The sequence below is a fragment of the Lepidochelys olivacea genome (assembly GCF_965140295.1).
Source record: "Lepidochelys olivacea isolate rLepOli2 genome assembly, chromosome: 15".
Classification (NCBI taxonomy): domain Eukaryota; kingdom Metazoa; phylum Chordata; order Testudines; family Cheloniidae; genus Lepidochelys; species Lepidochelys olivacea.
Genome location: NC_140425.1, coordinates 7,910,563 through 7,923,356, shown reverse-complemented (window position 1 = coordinate 7,923,356; position 12,794 = coordinate 7,910,563). Strand labels below are relative to the sequence as shown.

Sequence of the window (12,794 nt, the reverse complement as noted above, 5' to 3'; positions counted from 1 at the left end):
TGGATCTCCCCAGCAGGGCATTCTCCTGGTGCAGGAGAGTCCCCAGTGGGTACAGGCCAGCATAACTAGCTCCTTGTTCTACCTTTCTCCTTCAGCCTTCTGCACAGGGCCTTTGTCAGAGCAGGCTGGGGGCTTGACTAGAATACTCTGTGCCCAGCTACACCAGCTGCCATAGACTAGGGTAACCTGAAGACTGTATTAATCTATGCTGGGGCCATGACTAACATAGAACCAGACCCCAATTCAAGGAGTCACAGTCAACTACTTTTAGCCAATAGGAACCACTGTGATAATCTAGTCTGACCTGCATAACACAGGCCATAGTATTTCGCTCCGTGGTTCTTGCATTGAGCTCTTATCTTCTGCTTGAGCTAGAGCAGGTCTTTTAGAAAGAGCCTCCAATCTTAAGGCATTGAGCATCCACAACACCCTAGGTAAGTTGTTCCAGTAGCTAATAGCCCTCAAACCTTATTTGGAGAAAAAGAATGGTGTAGTGTATGGAATAGGACAGTATCCCTTTAAATAGTTTGTGGGCCCTCTAGTGTACTCACTGTGTTCTGTGTTATTAGAAGCTGCCAGAAACCAATCAGAGAAGCAGTATAGGTAGCTAGACCTGGAACGTTTGTGTACATTCAGTAAACATGGTTATTTGGGACTCAACTGTGTTTGTGAAGATTCTTCATATTTTATTTGTTTTGTAAAGAACAAAAGACTCAACAGATTGGAACTCAGGAGACCTGGCTTCAGTTTCTAGCTGAGGAAGAGATTTCTTGTGTGACCTTGAGGAAATCACTTAGGCCTTGTCTATATGAGAGAGTTCCACCAATTTAACTTAAACTGGTTTTTAAACCAAGTTAACTAAATTGTTGCAAATCCTTGTGTGGACACACTTGTTTTGGTTTAGGTTTTGCTTAGGTTAAACCTGTCCCTAATTGACTTAAGATGAACCAAAATAAATCTGATTTATACCACAATAAGTGTCCACAAAACCTTTTTGCACCAGTTTACCTAACCTGGTTTAAACTCTCACCATAAGCATGTGTAACTTTCCCATGTAAACCAGTCCTTACTCTATGCTGTGCCTCTGTTCCCCATCTGTGAAAAAGGGATAACAGCCTCACAGGAGGGTTGGGACTTCTGAAGATGAACTTCATTAATGAGTGTGAGGTGCTCAGATGCTGTCAGAGGGGGATATATGAATACCTAGGTAAGTAGATTATTTTCAGTCTGTATTTACCCAGCTTCAGATCCCAGGCTTTGGATCTTCGTCTTCCTCTTTCTTGGAGATAAAAGAGCTCTGCTATCAGAAATCTTCTCCCTCTGTAGGTCCTTGTAGGCTGTGATCATCACCTGTTAATCTTTCTTTAAGTAAACTAAATAGAGCTTTAATCCCTCGCTATAAGGTCGGCTTTCCAAATCTCAGATCATTCTTGAAGCTCTTTTCTGAGCTCTCCCAAATTTATCAACATAATTTTTAAAGTGTGGACACCAGAACTGGATCCAGTATCAGTAGTAGTCTCACCAGTGCCATGAACAAGCCACCTCCTTTCTTCTATTCAGTATTCCCTGGCTTATACATCCAAGGAGTGTCTTCACTCTCTTAGCCACCACATCACACTGGGAGCTCTTGTTCAGTTGGTTTCTGCCATGATTCCTTAAGTCATAGAATCATAGAATATCAGGGTTGGAAGGGACCCCAGAAGGTCATCTAGTCCAACCCCCTGCTCAAAGCAGGACCAATTCCCAGTTAAATCATCCCAGCCAGGGATGTCAAGCCTGACCTTAAAAACCTCTAAGGAAGGAGATTCTACCACCTCCCTAGGTAACGCATTCCAGTGTTTCACCACCCTCTTAGTGAAAAAGTTTTTCCTAATATCCAATCTAAACCTCACCCACTGCAACTTGAGACCATTACTCCTCATTCTGTCATCTGCTACCATTGAGAACAGTCTAGAGCCATCCTCTTTGGAACCCCCTTTCAGGTAGTTGAAAGCAGCTATCCAATCCCCCCTCATTCTTCTCTTCTGCAGGCTAAACAATCCCAGCTCCCTCAGCCTCTCCTCATAAGTCATGTGTTCTAGACCCCTAATCATTTTTGTTGCCCTTCGCTGGACTCTCTCCAATTTATCCACATCCTTCTTGTAGTGTGGGGCCCAAAACTGGACACAGTACTCCAGATGAGGCCTCACCAATGTCGAATAGAGGGGAACGATCACGTCCCTCGATCTGCTCGCTATGCCCCTACTTATACATCCCAAAATGCCATTGGCCTTCTTGGCAACAAAGGCACACTGTTGATTCATATCCAGCTTCTCGTCCACTGTCACCCCTAGGTCCTTTTCCGCAGAACTGCTGCCTAGCCATTCGGTCCCTAGTCTGTAGCGGTGCATGGGATTCTTCCGTCCTAAGTGCAGGACTCTGCACTTATCCTTATTGAACCTCATCAGATTTCTTTTGGCCCAATCCTCCAATTTGTCTAGGTCTTTCTGTATCCTATCCCTCCCCTCCAGCGTATCTACCACTCCTCCCAGTTTAGTATCATCCGCAAATTTGCTGAGAGTGCAATCCACACCATCCTCCAGATCATTTATGAAGATATTGAACAAAACTGGCCCCAGGACCGACCCTTGGGGCACTCCACTTGATACCGGCTGCCAACTAGACATGGAGCCATTGATCACTACCAGTTGAGCCCGACAGTCTAGCCAGCTTTCTACCCACCTTATAGTGCATTCATCCAGCCCATACTTCCTTAACTTGCTGACAAGAATACTGTGGGAGACCATGTCAAAAGCTTTGCTAAAGTCAAACAATACATCCACTGCTTTCCCTTCATCCACAGAACCAGTAATCTCATCCTTTTCAGTCCTTTTCTGAGTCCCTGCTTTTCAGGATACAGTCCCCATCCTGTAATTATCAGCTATGTTTTTGGTTCCTAGATCCATTGCACCTTGCTTTTGGCTGTATTAAAATTGTAGCACCGGGAGGTATCAAAATGCCTGGAAATCATAAAAGAGTACAGGCACACAACCTTAGCTCTTCCCTCAGGGAGATAATAGCAACTCCCTGACCATTTCTCTGTGCCCACTACAGCTTCACATCAGCATAAAGTTCTGTGGACCCCTACGGTGCTTTGTGCAGCACCATTGATTCATTGTCCAATTTTTCTAATGTTGGGGTTTGGAACTCCCAGTCCCACAAAAATTGGGGTCATAGCGAGCCCAGCTGTACAATAACAACCTTAACTTCACCTTAACAAAGTTTGGGTTGAGTGTGAATAAATGGTCTCTTTCTATTCTGTAGGTTTCCCAGGAATTTTCGTAACACTACATGTGCTCAGTGGAATCAAAGGTCTTCCTTTTATTTGTGACGGGAACTGGATGAGCCTTGGACACCCCCAAAATATGCAACCCCTTTGATTATTCCTTCTTTTGATCTATCTTACATTGAATGGTGGGAGCAGTTGTCATCTATACATTGCCCCTCCCCAGTCCCCCCAAAATGAAATTTTCTCCAAGAGGCACCTTGTTGAATGTGCCAAAGTATGAGACTGCCCCTACCATTGTCCTGGTAAAATAGGTTCCTGATATTCTGTATTTTGTTGAAGCTTCACTATTGGTACAGAATGAATGTGTTCTGTTCAGTGTTGTGCAGAAATCTGGTTGTGCCTGATGAATGTGCCAAGGAATGAGATTTTTGTTTACTACCGCTTTTCAGCAAATAATGAGATTTTTAAATAAGCTATAGAACCTTTTGAGGAAAATTATGTGTAGCCAAATGAAATTTGTCCTGTAATTGTGAAAATAGTTTGAGTTTTATATCTAATAAATATTTACTGTCATTTAAACTCACTTTTGTCAGTCTGGTCTATTTCTGTTGTATCAAATGAGCATGAATTAGGAATAGGGTTGCTAGGTGTCCGGTTTTCAACCAGAGTGCCCAGTCAAAAAGGGACCCTGGCAGCTTCAGTCATCACCGCTGACTGGGCTGTTAAAAGTCTGGTCAGCAGGGCTAAGCAGGCTCCCTGCCCTGGCTCCTTACAGCTCCCGAAAGCAGCCGGCATGTCCCTGCAGCCCCTATGCGCAGGGGTGATCAAGGAAGCTCCACGTGCTGCCCCCAGTGCCAGCTCCATAGCTCCCATTGGTCGGGAGCAGCACAGAGCCAGGGCAGGCAGGGAGCCTGCCTTAGCCCCGCTATACCACCAACGAGGAGCCGCCTGAGGTAAGTGCTGCCTGGCTGGAGCCCACACCCGAACCCCCTCCTGCACCCTAACCCTGATCCCCCTCCTGGAGCCCATATCTGCCCTGAACCCCAACCCCCTACCCCAGCCCTGAACCCATCATCTCTGGCCCCACTCCGGAGCCCGCACCTACAGCTGGAGCCCTCACCCCCTCCTGCACTCTAACTTCCTGCCTCAGCCCAGTGAGTGAGGGAGGGGGAAAGTGAGCAATCAAGGGAGGGGGCCTGGAGTGAGTGGGAGTGGAGCCTCAGAGAAGGGGTGGGGCAGGGCCTTGGGGAAGTAGTGGGGCAAGGATATTAGGTTTTGTGCAATTAGAAAGTTGGCAACCTAGTTAAGAATGATGTACATACTGGTTAAATTTGATATCTTTGAAGACATCTTGTTTCCTGACCTCTCTAATATATGAAAATTCCATGGGTTGATCTCCAGACTCTGAGGCCATGGGAAATTGATCTAAATCTGTAGTAAAAACTGTATTTTAAATCACCTATTTATTCATTTTGCTGTTTCTGCAGCCCAGCATCTCCCACAATTCTTTATAAACTAGATAGGATTTGAATCAAGTGGTGTCTCACCCTGTTAATAGTACAAACAGCCTGCCTGTGTATGAAAGCTGGGTGGACTTTCTTCTTTCCCACCTGGGACCTCCTTTTTCCCAGTTCAGTCTTTGTTCCTCAGGTGTTGTGTTGTAGGGAGAGTGAGGCCAAGCGTGGCTGTCATTTTCCCTTCCCCACCCCACCCCACCCCTTCACAACATCTTTCAGTAACACACACATACAATGACAGCACATACAATCCAACAGGATATTAATGTTCAACATATCAAGACTTTTGAAATGATACCTCACAAGGCATACTCACCAGCAACTAGACACTACACAACAAAAACACTAACCCAGGAACCAAACCCTGCAACAAACCCTGATGCCAACTCTGTCCTCATATCTATATACAAGGAACACCATCATGGGACCTAACCACATCAGCCACCATCAGGGGCTCGTTCACCTACACATCTACCAATGTGATATGTGCCAGCAATGCCCCTCTGCCATGTACATTGGCCAAACCAGACAGTCTCTATGCAAAAGAATAAATGGACACAAATCTGATATCAGGAATTAGAACGTTCAAAAACCAGTAGGAGAACACTTCAATGTTCCTAGTCACTCAATAACAGACTTAGAAGTGGCAATTCTTCAACAAAAAAACCTTCAAAAACAATTTCCAATGTGAAACTGCAGAACTGGAATTAATTTGCAAAATGGACACCTTCAAATTAGGCCTAAATAAAGACTGGGAGTGGATGCGTCATTACAAACACTCATTTCCCCATACTGTTACTCACACCTTCTTGTCAACTGTTTGAAATGGGCTACCCTCGTTACTGCTACAAAAGTGATTTTTCCTCCCTTGGTATTATACTGTTAATTGAATTATCTCGTTACACTGATCCCCCAACTTGGTAAGGCTACTGCCATCTTTTCATGTACTATGTGTATATATACCTGCTGCTGTATTTTTCCACTCCATGCATCTGATGAAGTGGGTTCTAGCCCAAAAAAGCTTCTGCCCAAATAAATTTATTAGTCTCTAAGGTGCCACAAGGACTCCTCATTGTTTTTGCTAATACAGACTAACACAGCTACCACTCTGAAAGGCATACTTTGTACAAAACATATCATAATTATAATGACAGTAGTGAATACAGGGATGCCAGGGTGCTGCTTTGGGGACACACAGTGTCACAAAGATATTTGCTGTCCTGGCAACAAAACCTTAACTTTGCCCCCTGGAGCTGGCAATAGTACAGTAAGCAGGGTAGCGCAATAAGTGGAGAGGAGGAAGTGCTAAGAGTATGTGCCATTGTTTGTGTTCCAGCATTTAAGTACATGCACTCCAGCTGTGTTGGGTGTCGCTGTATTCAGTGGTGGGGGGATTAGTTGGAGTAGGTTGTTAGAGCTGTTGCTGTGATACAAGGAAAGGTGCTTATGTACCATGAAAGATGAGGTTTCATTTGAGCCCTGAGTTCTGTGGGTCGTGTCAGCAAAGCTCACTTCCTGCTGTGGAGATTGTCTGCCACCTGACTGCTGACATGGGCTTAATGAGGGGAAAGCGAAGGAAATGTCTCAGAGAATCTGCAGGAGAATTTTGTAAGTGTGGGGTGCTTTGTGTGGAGTAGGCTCAGTACTTGGGGGTGGCCAGGTGTAGGTAGCTTCCATTCGCTATGCTTGACCTACACCCAAGAATTGCCATATCAAAGAAAAGGCATTATATTGTGTCCTACAGTGCTCATGTGCATTGTTCCCGCAGTGAGCCACAGCCTCTAATGGCAGAGTGCTAGTAAGTCTGTTGCAGCATTGCTCGAGGAGGACAGGGTTAAGGTTTCATGGGGAGTGTACCTTAACTCTCCACCTGCTGGAAGGGCATACAGCAGCATTGGGCAGCCTTCACTCAGCATTAACAACATGTTTAGGTAGGTAGTAGAAAAAGGGCTGAGGGGAAATAGAAGCCCAGAGAGGGGAAAGGACTCATCCATGTCACTTAGCAAATCAATGGCAGAGCTGGGACCAGCCCCAGATCTCCTGAGTCCCAGGTCAGTGCCCATGCCGTAGTCCGTCCCCAGTGTCCACTCCACTGTAACACACAAAAACGGAATGAATAGTTGCGAGTTGGGCTCCACTTTATCCTACTTTATTTGTGTATTTTAAAATGTTTTTAAATTTGAGGAGTTACTTGGCCCATTTGCTTTGCTGTAACAGAGCCAGAGATCAGCTCCATTTCATGCTGGGCTATTGCAAGTGCAATTACAATGAATTCCTCAACTTCCCCTGGTTCCGTGACATCCACAGGACTCCCTCTGTCTGCACTCCTGTTCAACATATATAATATAAGGCAGCCTGTGGACAGTTTGGGCTGCAGTGCTGCTAGTTCCGTGGAGCCTCTTTGCTTTCCTGAAAGCGCTCCAAAATTGGGGTCGAATGAGAATGAGTTTGTAGATTTACAGATGGTAAGGCCTGAAGGGAACATTTGATTGGTGGTATTCTCATCAATCCATCCAATCAAGGGTAGGCACTTAGGCAGAGACAGACACATAGTGGAGGTGAATGCATGGCTGTGTGGATGGTGTCACCAGGGGGACTTCGGCATCCTTAAACATGGGCTGTTGTTCTGAGGAGGATTGCTGAGCAGAGATGGGGTCCACGTATCAAGGAAGAAGGGTATCTTCAGATACAGACTGGCTAACCTAGTGAGGAGGGTTTTAAACTAGGTTTGACCTGGGCAGGAGACGCAAGCCCACAGGTAGGCCCAGAACATGGAGACCTGGGTGAAGGGTTGGAATCTGGAGGGAATGTGGGCAATCATAGCAGGCACAAAGAGGAGATGAGGGAATATAGGGGGGAAATCTAACTTACATCTTAGATGTCGGTATATTAATGCACGAAATGCATTATGCAGGAACAGAGCCATGCCCAGGGCCTGGGGCTGGGGCCAAAACCGGGGCTGGGTGCAGAGCTGCAGCTGGGCTGTGGTCAGGGGCCGAGGCAGGGTAGTTAATTATCTCTAGGGAGATTGTAGAACCTCCATCCTGTCAGGGATGATCTAGATAATACTTAGTCCTGCTCCATGCAGGGGACTGGACTTGTAGGACTAGAAGGGACATTGATAGGTGATCTATTTCTATGATCCTCTCTAGTCTGACCTGATCATGGTGTCCACTGAAGCCTGATTTCAGTGTTTGTATTGTTACATAACTGGATTATTTGCTATTAGAGTAACTGCTGATTAAATACATGTCTGACGTGTACGGTGACACTGTTTTTTGAAAACTAGCTTTTTAATTAGGAGATTGTGACAGAATAGACTAGGGCTGGAGACTCCCTGCTGGAGGCCTCATGGCCCTGCCTCACCCTGCCCCAGAAAAGAGCAATAGAGAGGGCCTCCAACCTGTGTAGAGCAGCTTGTGGGACAGAATCAATGAGAGGGGCTGCAGGGAGCAGCCAATCAGGGCCCAGCAGGCTCATATAAAAGGAGCTGAAAGGCCTGAACAGATCAGCCTGCTAGCAGTGACTGGGGAAGCAAGAAGTACTTCTGGTGGGCAGCGAGGGCTAAGGCAGGTATTTGCTGGTGATGAAGCGAGGGAATAATTTCTGACTGGCTGCCAGGACTCCGTTAAGATGGGCTACTGGGAAGTGGCCCAGGGAAATGCAATTAGATAAAGGGATGTGGTGCGTGGTTGCTACTTAGAGGTTCCCTGGGTTGGACCCAGAGTAGGGGGTAGGCCCAGGTTCTCCCTATCCTCCAACAGCCATTGGAGAAGTGACTGTGCCCTGAGGAGAAGGGAGTTTAGACAGGCTCAGGGAAGGGACTATACATGGACCTGTTAGGCCCCCAGAAGGGAACTGAACTGAGACTGACCCATCCAGAGAGCAAGGGTCAGAGTACTAAAAGGCAGGTGAAGAGCGTCTAGAGAGGAAGCCCTGGGGTTGCTGCTCCGTCTCCAAGCAGGAACCTTCGCATATAAGCTGGCCAACTAGCGTACTGAGATAGGCCCTGTTGATCAGACTGAGGACGGGAGCCTGGGAAGAACTAAAGAGATGTTGCCAATGGAGGGGTACCATGATGGGCCTGGTTGGATTCTTAAAGGACTGAGCCTGGGGAAGGCTGCAAGACATTTTTGATTTATAACCCAGAAGGGGGTTGTTTCTTTGCATATGGACTGTGTATGACTTGGCCGGAGGGCTGAGTCACTGAAGACCCACCTGACAAGCACAGTGGCCTACAGGGGGCACTGTGAGCTGAGACATTAAGAACAACTGCAGGCACCCACACACTTGACCAAGGGGTACTGTGAGAGGTGAGTACCACCCATTATAGAGATGCTTAGATCTGAAGGGGCTGTTATGGCCATAAATGGACACAAATCAGATGTCAAGAATTATAACATTCATAAACCAGTCGGAGAACACTTCAATCTCTCTGGTCACGCAATTACTGACATGAAAGTTGCGATATTACAACAAAAAAACTTCAAATCCAGACTCCAGCGAGAAACTGTTGAATTGGAATTCATTTGCAGATTGGATACAATTAACTTAGGCTTGAATAGAGACTGGGAGTGGCTAAGTCATTATGCAAGGTAACCTATTTCCCCTTGTTTTTTCCTATCCCCCCCTCCTCCTCAGACGTTCTTGTTAAACCCTGGATTTGTGCTGGAAATGGCCCAGCTTGATTATCATACACATTGTAAGGAGAGTGATCACTTTAGATAAGCTCTTACCAGCAGGAGAGTGGGGGAGGAGGAGGTATTTTTTCATGCTTTGTGTGTATATAAAAAGATCTTCTACACTTTCCACAGTATGCATCCGATGAAGTGAGCTGTAGCTCACGAAAGCTTATGCTCAAATAAATTGGTTAGTCTATAAGGTGCCACAAGTACTCCTTTTCTTTTTAGGAATTTATCCAGTAATTTCTGCATCAAGCCCATAACTTCTGTTTTGGCTACAGCATATTTTAGAGAGTTTTATTAGTCTTGATTTAAAGATGAGATGTGACAGAGAATCTACCACATGGCTAGGTAAATTGTTCCAATGGTTAATTACACTCACTGGTAAAAATCTATACATGATTTCTAGTCTGAATTTGTCTAGTTTCAGCTTCCAACCATTCGCTCTTGTTCTGCTTTTGTCTCCTAGATTAGAACCACCCAATATCGGAAATCTCCCCATGTAGGTGTTTGTAGATATGATCAAGTCAGTTCTTAACCTTCTCTTTGATAAACTAAATGGATTGAGCTTCTTTAGTCTCACTATAAAGCAAGTTTTCCATACTCAATCATTGTAACTCTTTTCTGAGCCCTTTCCAATTTTTCAATTTTCCATTTTAAAGTGTGGACACCAGAACTGGACACCATCTCCAATCCTGGTCTCATTAATGCCATATGCAGAGGTAAGAACACTTCCTATTCCTTCCTGATAATCCCTGCTTATACCTCTAAGGATCACATTAGCCCTTTCAGCTACAGTGTTGCACTGAGAACACATGTTTAGTTGTTTATCCTCTAAGACCTTTGCAGAGTCACTTCTTTCCAGGATACAGTCCCCCATTGTTTAAATATGACCTACATTATTTGTTCCTAGATGCATTTTAGTTAGGTCTGGTTGAAAATTTTCCATTAAAACTTTTTTCTTCAAGTGCTTGCTCATGTCCATTCCATATTAGGTGTGTGTGTGCTCACCACGTGCACCGGTGCTGGAAGTTTTTCCCTCAGCAATATCCATAGGAGACCGGCTCTGGCACCCTCTGGAGTGGAGCCTGCATGGCACGGTATAAGGGGCACTGCCGGCTCCCTCCACCCTTGGTTCCTTCTTGCTGCCAGTCACGGTGCTGGAACGTCTGCTGCTTTGGCTAGCGTTGATTCCTTTTCTGTTTTTGTGAACTTTGAATACCTGTAATATAGTTGTATATAGTTACCCTTGGTAGTAGTTTTCAAACTCTTCATTAGTCCCAAACGGGACTCAGCCAGGGGACGGGACATGCCCCGGTCCCCAGGCCTTAAGCCCTGCGATCGCTGCAAACGACCTATTGTTGTAACAACCAGGCAAGGTACTAACAAACTTCAACAGGCCTTTATTCTTAAAGTGAAAACCTCTTTACCAAGCTGCTGCTGCACCCTCGGTAGTTCTTACCCTGCCTCCTCAACTCCCCCCCCCCCCCCGTTTCCTGTCCTTTCAGACTCCCAACAGCCAGTGCTCCCAGTTCTAATAATTACAAGCAGCATCTAAACACCACATTCCCTCCTCTCTTAAGAAACTCTCCCAATTAAAATAAACGTTCTAACCACAGGAACAAATATGAAACAAGACACTATACTGTTGGCAGAAATATTACACTGAAAACACTGTAGATACTACATAACATAGTCTCTAGCCCAGACAGGTGGTCGTCTGGGTCTGACAGGCTGTCTCGCAAGCCCCGGTTCAAGTGCAATGTCTTGCTGTGTTGATACTACAGTGAAGTCATCCAATGCAGACTGGATGTTGGCATAATCTCCTCTTGGTGCATAGACAGGTGCAAGATCAGCATTCCATACCCGCCCATCAGAAAGTTGAGCAGTGTAAGGTCCCTTCTTCTCTCTAATTTTAAGAGGAGCTGTGAATTTATGGTCCCCTTTTCATAAAACTCCAGGTTTTTGTATTCTAACAAAGGAACCACACTCAAACTTTGGTTGTCTTGTCTGTGAAAGCCTTATACTTTGCTTGGTTCTGTTCAACTGTTTTTCTCACATCGTCCTCGGTTGGTGCATCAGATCGTGCCTGTAACAATCTAGCAACATTCAGTTTAGTATTCATCTGTTTCCCATGCAGTAACTCTGCGGGTGATCTTTGTGTTGTGGCATGTCGTGTAGCCTGGTATGCTTGCAAGAAATCAGTAGTGAAGGGTATCCACAATTGCCCTTCCAGTTTAGCCATTTGCAGACTCTCTTTCAAACTTCTGTTAAACCGTTCAATTTCCCCATTGGCTTGAGGGTAATATAGGGGTGACTTTCTGTGTAAAATGTTCCTCTCTGCTAGAAAAGTTTCAAACTACAGGGAAGTAAATTGACTACCATTATCTGAAACCAGTTCTTTGGGATTACCTTCCCTGCTAAAAACTGAAGAGAGGAACTTAATTACTGTAGCAGAAGAGATGTAAACGCTACCTCAGGCCATTTACTGAAATTGTCTATTAAAGTGATAGCATAATGGCAGTCACTTGGAGCAGTATCAAAGGGTCCTACAATGTCAATCGCCACTCTTTGCCATGCAGATTCAGGAAGAGGAACAGGCTGTAATGGAAGGGTACATGTCACTGCTGTCTTATCATGCATTTGGCAAGTGACACAGGATTTTATGAGTGCTTCAGTTTGAGAGTCCATCCCTGGCCACCAATACAGATCCTGTAGTTGTTGTTTGGTTCTGACAATTCCTTGATGAATATCGTGTGCCAGGTGTATGAGTTTTGACTGTAATTCTTCTGGCACAAGTAGCCGGTATGTACCTCGTAGCACAGCCATCAAGCAAAGAAAGTTAATCCCAAACTCTAAAATAAGGCAGCAAAACTGGGTCAAGGTTTTTATGGTTACTGGGCCATCTTTGTCAGAAATTCCTGTAGTTTTTGTTGAATTGGACACGCTGAACAAGCAGCTTGAAATTGGTTTTTTGTAACTGGAGTAAGAGCGCTTGTAATAAGCGCAACCACTACGTCCTCATCCTCCGGTGGACCATCTGGTGAAAGCAAAGGCAGGTGAGAGAGGCAATCAGCTACCACATTTTGGTTTCCAGGCTTATATTCCCGTTCATAATTGAAAGAGACTAGTGTTGCAGACCATCTAGCAATATGATATCCTGCTCTTCCCAGTCCTTTTGTGGTGAGCAACATCATCAAAGGGCTGTGGTCTGTGTGCAACTTGAACGTACGGCCCCACAGGTAAGTTTTTTCCATTTTTCAGTAGCCCAAAAAGAAGAACATACTTGTGTCTGACTGTAAAATATTTTCTTTCAGCATTAGTTTG

General features: G+C 45.2%; 1 protein-coding gene across 4 annotated transcripts in view; it reads left to right on the top strand.

Moving 5' to 3' along the window:
- LRRC74B (leucine rich repeat containing 74B) overlaps window positions 1-3,801 on the top strand; it is a 31,271-nt gene extending 27,470 nt beyond the window's left edge. For all 4 annotated transcript variants that reach the window (XM_084649204.1, XM_084649201.1, XM_084649202.1 and 1 more), the window contains one exon: window positions 3,304-3,801. In XM_084649204.1, the coding sequence (XP_084505330.1) occupies window positions 3,304-3,324 (21 nt within the window). In that variant the 3' untranslated portion in view covers window positions 3,325-3,801. The remainder of the gene's footprint in view (window positions 1-3,303) is intronic.
- Window positions 3,802-12,794: the final 8,993 nt, after the last annotated feature.